Source organism: Colletotrichum spaethianum (genome assembly GCF_022836535.1).
Source record: "Colletotrichum spaethianum MAFF 239500 DNA, contig11, whole genome shotgun sequence".
NCBI lineage: Eukaryota > Fungi > Ascomycota > Sordariomycetes > Glomerellales > Glomerellaceae > Colletotrichum > Colletotrichum spaethianum.
This window is the reverse complement of record NW_026054781.1, coordinates 893972-910306: the sequence shown is the minus strand read 5'-3', so window position 1 is coordinate 910306 and position 16335 is coordinate 893972. Positions and strand designations below refer to the sequence as shown.

Sequence of the window (16335 nt, the reverse complement as noted above, 5' to 3'; positions counted from 1 at the left end):
TTGGAGTTGCGGTTGTCTTGTCTCGATGTTAGTCAAATTTAATTGGACTGAGCCACTCGGATCACGCTCACATTTGCCTTTGCTTGAGCCTCTGTACACCAAACTGCGTGCGTGAAAAATTTCCAGGGGCAAGGACGGCAGAATAGATTTCAGCCAATGATCACTTGGACCTGAAATATCATGGAGATATTTGTCTGGGTACTCTGTCATTGCTTGCGGATAAGTCTAGCTAGTGGTGGGGAAAGCTTGGCCAAACAAACCAGTCATTTTCTTTTAAGAAGAACCTTGGTTTTTTCACATGGCCCTAGGTGGACATACGCGCCCGTCAATGTCGATCCATTCAAGCCGCAACATATGACTAAAAGAATAATGTATCGATCTCATATCGTCCGTTGGAGACGGAAAGTACTTCATCATCCCGTCAATTCGCACGCACAAAGCCAACACATCAAATTTTGGTCATCATACTCTATCACAATGACGCCAGGTAGTATATTAACTATGTCCATCTTCATGACTCTCTCACAATGTCGTGATCGTACTCAGGGTTCACCCAATCAGGCTCTCCGGCCTTTTGTCTCATCGCACCGCCATAGCGATGCAGCAGCCCCAATGCAGGAATGCAGAAGAAGAATGTAATGATTCCATGTCCTGCAAATGTCCACGTGTATCCCACGCTCGTAACCCAAGGCGCGATGAAAAAGGGGTCGATGAAAGCGCTGAGGTTGAGCAGCACAGCGTAGAAGGTAATAACGGCCATGCTCTGAAGAGGGTAGGCATCGACGATGTAAGAGCAAATTGCTGTATTGCCCATTTGGATACCGGCACCGACTGTCGAACAAAGTCAGTAAAGCTGAAGACAAGAATAATGAAATAGCTTTGAAGCAACTTACACAATGCAAAGGCAACCTGACCGACCATCCAGTGATACGCCTTGTCAATGCTGACACCCCAGATGATGAGGCCAATGGATGTCAAGAGAGCCGCGGGATACGCTAGCCACAAGCGCATCTCGGCAGTCTTCACACCATCGTTACGCTTCGCGAGCTTGACAACAAGCCAGTCGCTCAACTTTCCAGAAAAGAAGATTTCGGACACAAGTGTTCCCACAATCAGACCGATGAAGAAGAGACTGCCAACTCGTTAGTTCTCCATTCCTCACAGTTCTTGAGAGCAGTGGTGGTCAACCTACCCTTGAATCTGCGGCGAGTAGTCGATGTACGCCACAGGGATCATCGTAATGACCGACAAAACCCACCAGTACCATCCAAAACAATAGACACTTGTCGCAATGGGAACGACGGGGTACTTGAACAATTTTCCAAACCGTACGATCGAAGCCCACGCTTTAGGGTGCTTCATCGCCGGCACCGGCTTCACGTTAAGGAACGGCAAGTTCTTCGTCCTCGAAACCGTCACAGCCTCCGGCAACGTCGTACCCGTCGCGATGGTTTTCTCATCCACAGCTCCCGTGGCAGGGATAACTCCATTCGTCTTGGACAGCATGTAATCACGCGGATACAGCGTCTCGGGCAGGAACGCCAGCTCGGCCGCCAGGATCACGGCGAAAAAGATGGCCGTCAACCATTGGATCCAGTAGTGGTCGATCAAGTCCACAAACCCTCCGATCAGCGGCCCCGCAAGCAGACCCAAGTCAATAGCCAAAACCCACAACCCAACCTTTTGCCCGCGCTCGTGCTCGAAGAACATGTCGTTGATGATGGCCAGTCCGACCGTGGCGGCGGGGCTCACTCCCAAGCCCTGGAACAGGCGGGCGGCCATGTATCCGCCGTACGAGGGGCCTTCGCGGCGCCGATGGTAGCGGCGAAGGCGACGATGGTGCCGGCAATGAAGATCGTGCGGCGACCGATGATGTCGGCCAGGGAGGACCAGAGAAGTGGACCAATGGCGAGCCCGAGGGCTGGGATGGCGACGGTCCAGTTCACCATTTCGAGTGTTAGTACGTATTGCTCCTGAAGCTCTGGGAACGAGGGCACTGTCGTCGTCGTGATGTAGGTGAACATGAAGTATCTGTTTCATTGACAGTGGTCAGCATTGTTCCTTGATTAATCACCTGTTGTCGAGACCGACGTACAGTGCCATGACAATGGCTAGGATCGTGTGCTTCTGAAAGGGCGACCAATTGAGGGGATCCATGGCGTCGCCGGAGACGGGCTGAGGGTGGACGCTGAAGCCATCTTTCGTAAGGTTGACTTCCTGTGTTGTCTTTCCAATACTGTCCTCCTCGGGTGTCGCTGGAGAGACGATTTTCTCCTTTTCGGTAGTTAGTTCGGCCATCGTAATCGAACGCTCCTCCGCAATATTGTTGGATGATTTGGTGAGTGAAACTGAGAGCTAATAGAACATACGGAACAAAAGTATAAGGGTATCACAAAAACCCAGTATATTCACCACGGCAGGAAAACGCACGTCCGGTCAATGCTGATGGGCGAGGAGGCTACCATATATCAATCTTTCTTCCCATCTTTTTTGCTATCTGTCAAAAGTTATCGATAACCATCTGCAATACAAGGACTACCCTTCGCCCCTTGAAGCACCGCACATCCTGACCTCTATGCGCATCCCACCACCAAACTAGTAACCGAAACCTTGACCAGATAGGACAAGAGTCTGCTAGACAAGCTTTTCGATGGCAAGAGACATGCAGCCAGTGGCATCATTGACCACGAAAAACCCCTGCTCTTACCCCCAAGCGCTGTTAGGCAATGCCATTGAATAATCTCGTTTTCTCGCCTCACTGGCCATCCTCGGTTCTGCTATGCGTGGTAAGTGGCCCCAGACCATCAAAGATAAGGCCGGGGGAGGGGAAAGGGGAGAGAGGAGTAAGGGACGGGAGTGTGCCGGGGGACCCGCCAAGAGATAAGGAAGATGCAACGGCAGCCCATCAAGTTCTTATCTCTCCCTCCTCGTCCCAACTTCGTTCGCTCTTAGGCCTCACTCCAACCCGGCATTACCGTTGGAGATGACGCCTGTTCTCAGCTACTGTGCCGTTCACTGATAAGATACCGATCCCAAAATGCTGGTATTGTCTCTCTTTAACTCGATGCAGAAAGTCTGTCGCACGCCGTGCAGCTGGTTTTTGCGGGGAATCTTCAAAAGCCGGCCCCATTTCAAAGTAGTTAAACTCCAAAGTCACTAATCACCAACGACCTTGGAAATGGCTTCAATACTATCGTCGCCTTTTCTCTCAGCGATACACTTCACACACACTAATCTTGAAGTCGGCTCATGACACGCCTGCACGATTAATCGTCGAATTTACACATCTCATTTCGAGGCGCCTTAGGGCTTATCTTGGCGCGGGCGGAAGGGTTTCACACCTGGCAGATCTCGCCCTCGTGGCTCGAGCACTGGGCGTCCGTTTTCTGTCCTTGGAGTCTTAGCCCGGCCCTTGAGCATGTCCAGTGTAAGCGAGTGCGACTCTTTGTAAATCCAGAATGGGCGAGCGGCTGTTGTACGGGATTGTGGTCTGCGATTTACTCATTGAGGACTCATATTGTGTAACCATACTTGCCTCTTCTACTACACGTACGCAAGCACGCCCCTCGGACCTCTACGAGCACATTGGATATGACAAGTCAAACCAGAAGAATAGATCTTGCATACTCTCAGAGCGATTCACAGGATTGATCAGCCACTGCCCTGCAATTGGCTTGCCGTCCTTAAGCTTGATCATTCCGATGATTAAAAGGCATGCAACCCTTTCCGTGCCTTATGCTGGGCGATAAGCGAAATCGTCGCGAGCGAGCCAATCGCGGCTGCAGGACCGTCACCCAGCATCACTGGGACGCCCGCCACGCCAGCCTCAAAATCGCAAGATGGGGGTGGCGCTGCGAGAGCGAGTTTGTGAGTGGCTGTGTATGCACACTGGCTTGACCTGGGGTTTTCTGTGGTTCTGTTGCAGGCATGTGGCGCCAATGCCCGAGTTGAGTTACAGATGGACTACACTATCCCATCGAACGTCAACCAACGCCATTTGGGAGTTTCCATGCTATTGCCTAACTTTGTTTCTTGAAATTCCCTTTGGATTGAGATTTATAGATACAAGTATCATTGGCCTATTCCGCCCTTGGCCAAAATGGCGTTAGCTGGCACTAGATGGGATACATGCATTTGACTCTTGCCATCAGCAAAAGTTAAGTGTGGATGTAGGCCTTGTTAATCCTGATCAAGGTACATTTGAAATTCATAGTTCAATAATAGAGTAAGCATTGAGATGGGGCACCGTGACGCATGGAGCCATGTTGGGCTTGTTTTCCATTTCACACAGAATAATCAGGGATAATCGTCAAATTCACATCCCCTTTAACGATCTGTTGTCAGGCTTCAACAAACCTACTTTGCGGTACAACTGATCGAGACTTGGTGATGACAACTACTTTCAGGTAAGAAACTAGAATACCTACCAACTGATAGGCAAAAGTGTAGGCCTTCTCAGGTCTCACCGTCGCATAGAGTCTACTGGACGTCATGGTTGTGTCAAAAGACGATCGTGGTCTAGGCAATATCATTCCACAACAAGTTACTCTCCTGACAGTTTCTGTTTTACTGGTTTTGGTGAGAGGAGGATGGTAGTAATGAGATGTGCACCGCATCACTACTTGCCCGCGCGGAACAGCCCTTGATGGCACGCCGATACGAAAACGCCTGAGTCTATTGTCATATTTGAGTCGGATCGACAGCCTTTCAGAAAACCTACAAGATTGTTCAAACCTAGAGTTCAGCGTGGTTCCCAAGTCATATCGAACGACCAACCCGATAATGAAGGAGGTGAGCGTCCAACATGATGTACAGCGAGACACGATATATAAAGAGTATGTCTAAGTGGACAGTACAGGATATGGGTCGAGAATACCAGACTACTTAAACCATATGTTCTCCGGTGATCCCTTTTCCTTCCAGCCAGCCCATCATCGAAAAAGGAAACCTCGTCGTACAGAATCACAAGAATAATTATTCCATCCGCCAAGATCCCCACCTACAAACCTTCATACCGCCAAACCCCTTATAATACATCATCATCTAGGTGAACCACACCCTTGAGAAGTCGATGCTCTCACGAAGCCCCCGCGGAAACACTCTGGGGCGATCGGCGATACCGGACGATCTAACTCTCAGGGGATAATAGGCAGCTGTCGGGGGAAAAAGCAAAGTTCGGACGAAGAAAACCACTCGACGGCCGGCCAAGGTTTCCGGCGCCCGCGCACGGATCGGATCGGGCGCCGTGCCCGCTCATGCAAAGGCGCACGCCTTCAAGACCAGCCGACTCGACTTACCCCTTTTTCTCGGCCTTTTTAGGACCGTTTAGATATAGGGGCTACGGGGACAGGGACTGGTCGTTGTTTCGAGACGTGCAGAGCCATGCCGATCCGGCCACCGGCGGTCGGGAGACCGTCAGTGCTCGCATTGAATCAGTAAGTACTCTTCGAAACTTAACTCAGAGTTTATCTCAGGGAAAAGTCAAATCACATTCATAAGGATTCAATTGGGTCAAGAATATTTGAAGTGATCAGCAGGACCTTTTTGGTCCGCCCTTTCCATTTGTCTAGTATACTTCCGGCACGGCCGTACGTAGCTAGGTAGTGAATGAGAAGTCTTTGTCCAAAGTCCACGTCGGTATTGTACAAAAACCAACATGTCGTTATATATACAGTTGAAAAAGTCCAAGGAAAGCAATCATGTCTTCATGTGCCTTGCGCTAGGTTTGAGCTACCCCATTGCCTAGAAGCCGGCGCCGGGTTCACCCTGAGTGGGTTACCGCCCTCTCTATTGAGGCAATTTAAATCTGACGGACAACATCGCGAGCGTGCTGGCGGGCCATGCGGCGAGCCAGACGGCGGCGACGCTTCTCCTCGCAGCTGGGCTTGGTGGCACCGCTAGTAGCGGTGGGCTGGGCAGGAGAGGTAGTGACGGCCTCAGCGGCAGCGGTGGTGGTGGCGGCAGGAGCAGAAGCAGCGGCAGAGGTGGCAGCGGGAGCAGCCGTGGAGGTGGCAGCGGGGGCAGCAGAGGAGCCGGAGCCGGAGTCAGAACCGGAACCGCCGAAGGCAGCAGGGATCGCAGGGCCGGGGATGCTGTAAGACACCAGGTTGTTGTAGATGGAGACGAGGATACCAGCGTCAGTGGGGGTGTAGAGGGCGGTACCCTTGGTGCCGGCGGGCAGCTCGGAGCCGGAGCCGGTGACCTCAATGTTGAGGCACTGGGGGTAGTTCTGGGCACCGTCCTCCTGGCCGGCGGAGTGGAGGGCAATGATCTCGTGACGCCAGACGTACTTGCCGGGCTTCAGGGAGGTGGGGATGGTGACAGTCCAAGAGTTGTTGGCGGCGATGAGCTCGTCAGAAGCCCACTTGCCGCTAGTAAGACCGGCCTCCTGGATCTTGAAGAACTCGAGAGTGGCCTTGTCGACGGTGGAGCAGTCGTCACCGCAAGAGGCGAGGTAGTCGAGGACGGGACCCTTGTGGGACTCGGGCCAGGTGTCCCAGAAGACCTGGAGCTTGTCACCGGCGGCAACCTTGGCGGTCAAGGCAGCGTTCTTGGCGCCGCGGTGGCAGATGATGTCTCCGTCGGTGTAGGCGGTGGGGGCAACGAAACCGTTGTCGGTGGCAGTGTTGGACCATCCGTAGACATCGGGGGCAGGGTTCATGTACGGGAGCTTGGTGACATCGTAACCGGCGAACTCCTCGGAACCGTCCTTGAAGAAGTTGACGTGGCCGTGGGCCATGACGGAGGCGGCGCCAGCAAGGGCGGAAAGGACAACGGAGTTCTTGAAGGAAGGCATTTTGGCAGATGGACTTTCCAAAACTTGGTTTGGTTGAGTAATTGGAGTTGGTTTTGGTTCGTGGAAAGAGGGTATGACTTCAAGTCGTAAAGAGTGTCAACTTCAATCAATGAAGTGAGTGAATGGTTCGAATGAAAGAAATGTGCTGAAAAGCGGAAAAGAATGTGGGAATGGAAAGCTGCGGATAGAGCCTGTTGGGTGGAGAGAGAAGGGAAAAAGAGTCGGCAGTGAGAGTGAAGAGGAGGGAGTCTTATATCTCGAGATGGACTGGAGTGAGTGGTGGTCGCCCTCGTGGGTCGTGGCGTACCTGCGCAAGCGTAGACTGGGTGCAGGGCAATTTCGATCACGCCCATCAGGAGATAGCACCAACGGCCATGATCCCATGCAGATGCTAGTGTAGAACCACTGCGGCCCCATCTCCGTCCATCACTGATGAGAAAGCAAGGGGCCATGTGCAAATCATTGGCCAGACGCTGTCTAGGCTTGCCAGGTCGGCAGGCACAGGGTTGGTTGGCAAAGCCGAGGAGGAGTTGTGAACGAGTTGTGGGCGAGTTGTGGACGGGTTGAGATTGTGGAGGGACGTCTTGGGTGGGGTTCGACGTTGAAGCAGGAGGCGCCCACCCTGCATCAAGCAAGAAGGGGGCCGTGGGGCCGCCGTGCGCCCCGTCGTTGACCCGGGATCGAGAACTCCAAAGCAGCGGCGGAAGCGAGACCATCGCGACTGGAAACGTGCCCATAGGTGGAATGAAGGGAAACAAGCGGGGATCGTGGCCCTGCCGAGCACTCATGGCGAGAACAAGCCGTTTCAGCATAAATGAATGTGGTGGCTGGTCGCATCCCGCGGTGCAGGGTTGGGGCAAGGCAGCCGTGCATGGTAGCGCCGCGGCAGAGGCGCAAAGACGGTGGGCAGCTAGCAGCCCGCTTGGGCGGTAGGACGTGCTGGTCTTGATGCATATGAGGAACGCGGAAAATCATGGTAGCATTTGCTGCGAAGATCTATCGAAGATCATCCCAAGGCTGGCCTTAGGGATTTGCCGGGCTCGAGACCGGTGGGAGACACGCTGACTAGTACGGGGAGAGGCGATACGCACTCGTATCAAGCGAACTGGGCAACTCGGAGTATGGGGGAAGCAATATGATCAAGCCTTCTGCAATCAGAAGTGACGAAGGAAATGACGGGAGGCATTCGTCTGAGCGTAGTGAGCAGGCCATGCGCGCTCAGATTTGCTTCTGTTCAAGTGCAGATGACAGGTCGATGCTCGGTTGGCGGCAGCAGCAGCCGCCACATGCACTAGCCGACGGGCAAGGTCTGGACAGGCTCAAACGGCAGCCAATACCCGATTGACTGGAGACCTGGAGATTGAAGTCCGGGAGGGATGACGAGTCGAGGCGGGTAAAGAAGCAAACTGGGTGGATAACGGTGGAGGAGGCGGGTTGGCATGTCTGTGATGAACCAAGGAGGGATGCAGCCAGCAAGTCTCAGTCAGGGCTTGACGCGTAGTCTGTCGGTTGGCCGAGTTGGCTGTCAGCAGAAACGAATTCAGTATGGCAGGCTTGGCAAGGCTTGAAAGCCATCTCGAAGTTGGGGCATGCGAGTTGGAATCCTCGAGGTTCGTGGCCCGTCCAATACGTATTCTCGAAGCAACGGATCCCGGTCGTTGGGCTATATACGGTATATTGGGCAAGGCTCGATTTGGGTATCATTGACGCTTGAACCGGACTCGCATGGCTTCGTTTGGAATGACATGCCGTTGACCGCGGCGAGCGATTGACTGGGCAAATACCGGTGGAGGCTTGCCCGAGCAAGACTTACCTAGACAACGGACATGGGGTACGGATCCGAGGGATCCTCGAATCGAGATGGACTACCTAACTGTTGGGAGGAGACGGATCGACTCAATGCAGGTACGATGCTGGTCTTGGTCTTGGTAAGTTGATGAAAGGGTGGATACGCACCCGAGGCAGGCAAGCAGACGTGGGCAACGGAAGAATCGAGAGCTGGATGGGACAGTATGCTAGCCAGTTTGGTCAGTCGTGAGCCGGCTGCATCAGCATGCCGTTAGGGGTCTGAATAAGCAATCAATCCAAAACCTTGTGCAAAGGTCTCGATCTGTGCTCGACGAGGTCCAGGGTGGGTAAAAATCTGTGTCTTTCACCGGGCTGTGTCGAGTGCCATGCGGTGGTGTCGCCAAGGGGCATTGCTGGTTGATGGATAATGGTCTACCTGCCAGGGGGCCCAGCTTAGCAGCTTGGCTACCGGCCGGTATGGTACGGATACTGTGGAAGAGAATTTGATTATTGGGGATCGTCGTGGGTGCAGCCGCAACTCTGTGCCTGGACCACTACTTCTTTGTTTCGGGGCTCGGCTGAGTCATCGAGGAATCGCTGTTTCGCCGACGCCGATGGACTTATCGGCCAATGAAATGTCAAGAGATGTTCCCATTTAGGCTAATGAGTCCGTGGCCACCTTCAGGGGGCCATTTGCCCAGGTGGACAGCAGGGGGGGAGGATGGTTCGGATGACCCAACCAGAGCTCGCCACACCCGCTTCCTTCCCTGAAAGAACCTTCTAAGGAAGCTGGGAGTGGGCGGCGTCTGCCAGCAACAGTTGATGCGTGCAGGTAAACGGCCCCTTGGCCCAAATTTGCGCCGCCTGAAACTGACACCTCCACCTTCCCACCTACCCACCCACCTTCCCACCTTCCACCCTCCTGCCTCCTGCTTCCTGCTTCTCCACGTCCTCGCGGCCAACGGACGAGTACGTACCCTCAGCCTTCTCCCCTTGCTCCCTGCCTGCCTGCCTCCACCACACCAACTACTGTACCTAGTGCACATGGTTAACTCGTACCTGAGCTGACACTTTGCGAGGCTCTCATCGGGGATCCATCAATCATCAATTCTTGGCAGCCGCGGCCAGAAATACCCTTGCGTTCTCGAATTTGCTCCCCAGCGCAATTTATTTAGATGAAGTGTTCCAGCGTCGTCTGCACGGAATCGACATGGCTGCCATGCCATGCCCCTTTTCCCCACCCTTTCTGCCCACCTTTGTTCCCGATTCCCTCGCTTGGCCACCTCTTCGATTCGTTCAGCGCCCTGTGCGACTTGCCCATTCTCCGTTCGCCTGGTGTTTTCCGATGCCCTGGCACAATATTGATTCAATTATCGATTGCCGTCGCGAGGAAAAGGGGGTCCCTCCCTGTGCCCAGTGTCCTTCTGCATCCCCTGGCCCGTGTCTGTTGCTGCGATGACGACATGTCTCGATGAAGCTCCTCCCACCTACCGCGTCATCAACGAGCTCGGCCTCCAATCAACGAGGCCCACACTCGGTCTCATACCGTCCCTTTGCATCGTGCACCTAAGCTGCTTGTGATGGAATCCCTTCCTCTTGACACACACGGAGATTGCTAGAACGCCCTACACTACGTTTCCGACGGACATTATCCGACTCGGAACACCACTTTGGACCCACATCACCGGACCCGTGTCCGTAATGACTGGCATCCGTTCCAGACTTAATCACGTCGTAAAATGCCGCCCAAAAAAGCTGCCGCCGCCGCCGCCGCGGACCCCGCGCCGCTTGGCGATGCTGACGCGAACCGCGTCAGTGCCTCAAACAACACCATCACAGAGGTACGTAAGCGCGTCTACGACGTTCCGCGTTCGATACATCGTGTTTCTAGCAACAGTGGCATATGGCGTGGCTATAATTGTCATGCCTGAGACGCGTGTCGACAACCGTGGTGACATCAGCTCTGACATCGTGACACCTCCAGCCCGCCGAGAAACCAGCTCCCAAGTCCCGCAAGCGCAAGTCAGACGCTGCTGACGCTGCCGCTGACACCGCGGAACCGGCTCCCAAGAAGCAGGCCACCAAGAAGAAGGACGACCCCCTCCCGGACCTCTCTGAAATCCACCTCGATGGCGACGAACACATGAATGTTCCCGTCTATGACACCTGCGACACCGTGCGCACCAAGATCCGTGCCTTACTTAAAAAGGATGGCGTCACCAAGGCCGCCTTCCTGCGCGCCACCGTGAAAGCTGCCTATGGCGCCGACTCGACGCACAAGGTTGCGCCGAACCTGCTAACTAACTTTTTGAACAAGAAAGGCGCGGGTGCCGGGAACACGAGCAGCGTCTTCTACGCCGCCTACGTCTTCTTTGAGAAGCTGCGCATCAGGGACAAGAAGCCCAAGGGGAAAAAGAGGGAGGAGATGGAGAGGGAGTGGCCCAACGGCATGGAGACCAAGGAGCAGTTGGGCGGCCCTGTGTTTGCGCATGTGAGTGAGTCGGTGTCGATGGACAAGTATGGCAAGACCGTCATTTCTGGGCCGCGAGGCGTCATGCGAGGTTGAGCGTGGGCGCTGTGCGGCTGAGATGGATTTTCATATTTTGGTAATGTTTCGTTTTGGGTGTAGCTAGTTTAGGCTACGATCTGTTCAGCGTGTGGGTTCTGTCCTAGTTGGAATATAATATCTGACAGGCATTTTGTATAATATTCATGTGTGCTGATTCGCATCGCTCGGAGGAATGCGAAAGTCATTACTCAGACTAAACCTATGATTGACCGTTCCAATTCTCGGCCGTAAAGTCCACGGACCCAGAAATATGACTCGGGCGAAGAGTGTGAGCCAAACGGAAGGGCGACTGCCAACTGAACCGATATATCTGCGACGGGAGCGGAGCAAGGATGCCGGAGCCTCGGCACAGCCGTACGGGCGAGTCAGCGGCAACTTCAGTCTCTGCTCCGAGGCCCTGGACGAACGACCGCGTCGGGACAGGTGTGGGGCAGCCACCTTGACCACTCTGCCCGTTTACTTGGCACAAAAGCTTGGCCTCCGCATCTGCCCCTGGCCCGCACCGGTCACGATGATCCTCGGCCTCGTCGCCCGTTGTTCGGGCAAAACGAGAAACATTCCATTACCCTGTGGAGGGATGAGTATGCCGGGCGCCTCCCTCGGCTCAAAGTCGTTAGCCCTGATAGACTACTCCCACAGACCACGGCAAACACGGAACGATGCTTGTCGGTCCAACTAATCGAGAGCAGACTGGCGGCTTCAGGTCGCGGGGTTGCGTTTCACGAGAATTGAAGGGCGGACACAGGGGCAGCGGATGCGACGGAAGAGAAAGTCGTTTACCCACGTACCCCGCTCATCCAGCGAGTTTAAATGGCGAGACATCGTTCCTGAACGCGAATTCTGGTAGAATATCAGACCAGTAGAATGATTCGACCAAGGCACCTTGGCCGATACCACGCGTACCACGGTAATCTCAAAGCACCACGCTGCTTTGGGTGGCTAGCTGATAAACTCAAACTCAAAGGTTTTTAGAGGTTTTCTGGAACCCACAGATGGGGGGCGAAGAATAACAGTGCAGAACATCGATTTCATTAAGCGTCTTTATACACTATTAGGCTAAATAGATCGAATCGGGGTACTGAAACACATATTGCCGGAATCACATGATCGCGGTGATCTCTGCGTAGCATTCGGCCGAGTGCTTCCCAGTACTAACGTACGCAGTGAGGCCGCCAGGTCTTTATCGTATTGGCTTTTGCTGGGCCTATGTAGCAGTCTGTTTCTTGTGCAGTAGCCACGGCCTGGTCTTCTTCTCGGAGAGCTTGTCTCTCAAAGAGCTCGTTCAACTGAGTGGCGGAACATCTATTTCCCTGGCGTATTAGTGCAGACTTTCCTTTTTCCTAACTGGAGCAAGCTTTGGTGGAAGAGGGTGAGCAAGGAGTTGAATGCATATTGCCCAGTAGTGTCGGGACGGAACTGGATGCCCAGAACAAATGGCAGATAAATGGCAATGCAGAAACATCCGATTTTGAACCTCCATCCCCAGTTGTTGGCGTTCACCGCTGGTTTCACGTTGGTAGTAACTACACACATTGTGCTTGATATGAGAACAAAGTTGGAACTCGTTAGGTTTATCAGACTCCACAATAGCAAAACGCAGAACCAAGGCCGATCGAACGGGTTGTTGCGGACCTATTGCAGGAGCAGGTGAACAGCACAAAGATACAAGTCGACCCATCAACATGCTTGGTGGCGCCAGCGATCCCATTAATCACGCATGAAACCCAATCCATCGTGATCCCACCGCATAATATCTACATCTAACTTATGCAGCCAACCACGGACTTGGTCAAGATGTTAATAACGACGTTGGTAGACGATGTGACGTACCTGATCCAGAGGAGATCCTGCCTTTGAAGAGCAAATTCCAATTTAATGTCGTTTCTGGTAGAAAGCCAACCAGTCGTTTACTGGAGTACAACAGAGGCACTTCCCGCATGCGTACTAGACACCGCGATTTACGCCTGCTGCTCATTGCGTCTACATTTTTCACGGAAGTTACAAACACTCCTGTGCAACTAGTTGTAAAGTTTCATACTGATATTGTAGCTTTTTTAAGGAGTTTGTTGGCACGGTACTACAGCAGTCGATGACTTAACTGTCATCCTGTAGAACTGGGTCTATCACCTTTGCGTCAGGGCCAAACATTATCGTGTCATCAACCACATTGTCATGAAGCGGGAAGAATCGAAGAGTTCTAGAGAGGAATTGGTCATTTGACCGCCACGTCTACGCCGAAAACTGCCTAGATGTGTTCCGAAATAAATCAATTATAATTATGCTATGCTTAGACGATGCTGTCCGTCTCGTAGTATGGATCATCCGGCAAGTAAGGGAACTTGCGAACAACGACATCTCCCTTGTAGTCCCACAAATCAACCTGCGTAGGCTCGTAGTCCAGCGAACATGTGTCCGTCTCAGCGCCAAAGGTAGCCACCTCCGTGGTGTTTCCGTTGGAGTAGTTGATGCGGACCATGTTGACCGTCTCGACGTTGGGACCGACCTCAAAGTAGTTGGCAGGCATGAACTGAATTCCAGAGTGTGCCGTTGTGAAGACCGTGGTGGGCAAATCACCCTATCGGCAGAGTCAGTATTGCCTCGATGCGAATTCCAACGTAATTGTGGGTTAATGGATACGGTGCGAAGCCAAAGACTTAGTTGCATCATTGTTTCTTGAATAAATGGGAACTTACCGTATGAGGAACATGGTGCATGCCAAGGTTCAGCCACAGGACAAGATCAGTCTGGTTTAGACTCTCGCCATCGAAGAACGCATCGAAGTTGACCGGAGGGTTTTCGGTATCCTGGTTATTGTACGGATGACTGCTGCGAGGCTCCGTGTCTTTGCGCTTTGAGACCATTATGTCGTAGCCCGCCCAGTTGGCCGAGTTCTTCAGGATATTTGAGTTCTTGACCGTCAAGTGTGCGGCGCCAGTGTAAGGGAGTATGCGGTAGGCGCGGTACTCGCCATGTTTGTTCTTCACGTCCTGATTCAGGACAAAGATCTGGTCCTGGTTGTTGTAGCTCCAGTCAAAGCGGCCTTGTTCTTCGTTCTCGACAAACTCCCTCTCTACCTTCATGGTGTTGAATGCCTTCCCCTTGGACCAGGGGTAGACCTGGGTCGTGGATACCTGGTGCATACGCTGCACAGTGTTCTCGGTGCCAAAAATGTCGAAATCAGCCTTGAAGTTGATCACGTGGTCGTGCATGCTTCCGGAAAGCTGGTCATGGATCTTGAAGCCATAATCTTCGTTCTTGGCGTAGAACGCGGCTTGAATGTACCCGGAGGCACGAACCTCAACGGCAACGCTGCCGTCGAGGAAGAAGCTGTAACTGAACATGTAATCGTAGTTACCGACGGTTGAGACTGAGCGAATGGTGAAGTAAACATTTTTCGTCGCTGTCACGTACTGGGATGAACTGTGCCGGGCCATTGGGTAGTCAGCATCGAACTCGAACATGCAGATGCTGTTCAGGTGTGTGTGTGTGCTCTCATCCACATAGAAAGAGCTGTTCAAGTAGGTCGCGTACGACGGGCAGTCATAACCCTTCAGCAATTCGAATGCAAATGGACCGAAGCCGTAATAAGTGTCAAGGTAGGCCGTGTGAGACTGTGTGGGATCGCTTCCTACGGACTTGTCAGATATCCACCTCAGGCGCGATATGGGAAGAAAGGCTTACCAGCATAGTGAGCCAAGGCCTCTTGAAGACCAAGTTCGTAAAGAATTCTCTGGCCCTTGTAACTGATATCGTAAAGAGCCATGCCCGTGTCACGATTGAAGCCGACATAGAAGCTCCAGCCCATCCACTCGACATACTTTCTTTCAGCATCGACAGAGTATCTAGCACCCTGGGGGGCAACTGAAGTCGGTGGGGCCATGGTGTCCTTCGGAAGGATCTCGCCCTGCTGATCGGTTGCTGACCAGTCGCCCGCAAAGTTGCCGCCGAGCTTCTCAACTTTGCCACTCCAGTATGCGTTACGGAATTCCTCCGTGGTCTCGTAAAAAATCCCATTGTAATACCACCCCTCGATGGTCCATTTGGAGGGGTCACGGCCTGTTACATCGGACATGAAGAATAGTCCCAAAGCCATCATGGACTCAACATCAAAGATAGAGTTGGGGATGCTCCAGAATGTGTCCCAATGTTGGATACGGCCGTCATCCTGGTAGTACGGGTCGATACCCCAGATGTCCAGGGTGTCGTTGTCAAGTCCTAGGGCAGTGCCATTCCAGAGGTCCATGGTGATGTCAGCGATGCTCCTGCCGACTTTGTAACGCCACTCTTGCACGGCTTCATCATCGGCATCGAGGTTGCGAACTCTTCCGCCAGTCTTGCGGGTGTAGGGGTACTCGAGACGCTCCCACTTAGTGGTGCCATTGGTGACTGGAAGAGGACCGACGAGAATGTCTTGGTACTCTGGATCTTCAGTGGCGCGGAAGTCAAGCACTACGTGAGCATAGCGAGCTGGTGCTGGGCCGCTTCCGTCAATGTAAGCCAGAGCATCTGACTTATTCGGTTGCATGAGCTCAACCAGAACACTATTGCATCAGTCAGAAAATCGTCAAAAGTCTACTCGACATCTTGTGGTCACTTGCATCGTGTTGTCCCACGACGTGGCGTTCTCGCTCAAGGTAAGATTTAGTTCCTTCTGGGCGAAAAGCCACTCGGTAACACCCGCGGCTTCGAGGCCGGTGAGGCCACTCCAGATGTTCTCCTTGGGCGCCTCAATGTCGAGAGGACTGTGAGAAACGCAGTCGGCGGGCTCGGAAGTGTTAGCGAACTGGCGCTTATTGATGGTCTGACTGAGTGCCTTCCTGCCATGACCCTTGGCACGCTGTTGGGCCCATGGAGTTTTCGGAAGCCCGTTGACTTGTGGTATAATATCAGAGCCGAGAATTAGCAGGGCTCCCAAGCCTAAAGCTCGGGTTATCGAAGAAAAGCCCATCGTCTTCTTTTCAGGCAAGATCAAATGCTTTGCCAACGACTTTAGGATTAGAACGGTCGGGGTAGCTCCCCAGAAACTATCGTGTATCAACGAACAACACCGAGAGCGTTGAACTTATATACCTCTTCTAGAGCCAGGATCAGGGGGATGGGCTTGTACATCTTTAAGCCAATTCGCCCCGACACCGGTGACAGGGTCGCATCGACATGGGCAGTCTTGAGCATTTCCATGACA

General features: G+C 53.1%; 5 protein-coding genes across 5 annotated transcripts; 1 reads left to right on the top strand and 4 right to left on the bottom strand.

The window, feature by feature from the left end:
• Positions 1 to 511: 511 nt before the first annotated feature.
• Positions 512 to 1710, bottom strand: ColSpa_05192 (putative efflux pump mfs2; the record flags this gene model as incomplete). Its single annotated transcript, XM_049271404.1, has 3 exons — positions 512 to 831; positions 894 to 1132; positions 1193 to 1710. 3 exons carry the CDS (start codon positions 1708 to 1710, stop codon positions 512 to 514), a joined length of 1077 nt encoding a protein of 358 aa, XP_049127361.1.
• A 38-nt stretch (positions 1711 to 1748) lies between these two features.
• ColSpa_05191 (quinidine resistance protein 3) lies at positions 1749 to 2298 on the bottom strand (the record flags this gene model as incomplete). The annotated part of the gene is made up of 2 exons (XM_049271403.1): positions 1749 to 2031; positions 2075 to 2298. The coding sequence occupies 2 exons, from the start codon at positions 2296 to 2298 to the stop codon at positions 1749 to 1751; spliced, it is 507 nt and encodes a 168-aa protein (XP_049127360.1).
• A 3502-nt stretch (positions 2299 to 5800) lies between these two features.
• Positions 5801 to 6796, bottom strand: ColSpa_05190 (endoglucanase-4; the record flags this gene model as incomplete). Its single annotated transcript, XM_049271402.1, has 2 exons — positions 5801 to 5830; positions 6104 to 6796. The coding sequence occupies 2 exons, from the start codon at positions 6794 to 6796 to the stop codon at positions 5801 to 5803; spliced, it is 723 nt and encodes a 240-aa protein (XP_049127359.1).
• A 3527-nt stretch (positions 6797 to 10323) lies between these two features.
• Positions 10324 to 11150, top strand: ColSpa_05189 (uncharacterized protein; the record flags this gene model as incomplete). The annotated part of the gene is made up of 2 exons (XM_049271401.1): positions 10324 to 10425; positions 10569 to 11150. 2 exons carry the CDS (start codon positions 10324 to 10326, stop codon positions 11148 to 11150), a joined length of 684 nt encoding a protein of 227 aa, XP_049127358.1.
• Positions 11151 to 13440: 2290 nt separating this feature from the next.
• Positions 13441 to 16101, bottom strand: ColSpa_05188 (primary amine oxidase, lung isozyme; the record flags this gene model as incomplete). The annotated part of the gene is made up of 4 exons (XM_049271400.1): positions 13441 to 13728; positions 13847 to 14781; positions 14835 to 15694; positions 15767 to 16101. The coding sequence occupies 4 exons, from the start codon at positions 16099 to 16101 to the stop codon at positions 13441 to 13443; spliced, it is 2418 nt and encodes an 805-aa protein (XP_049127357.1).
• Between the last annotated feature and the right edge of the window lie 234 nt (positions 16102 to 16335).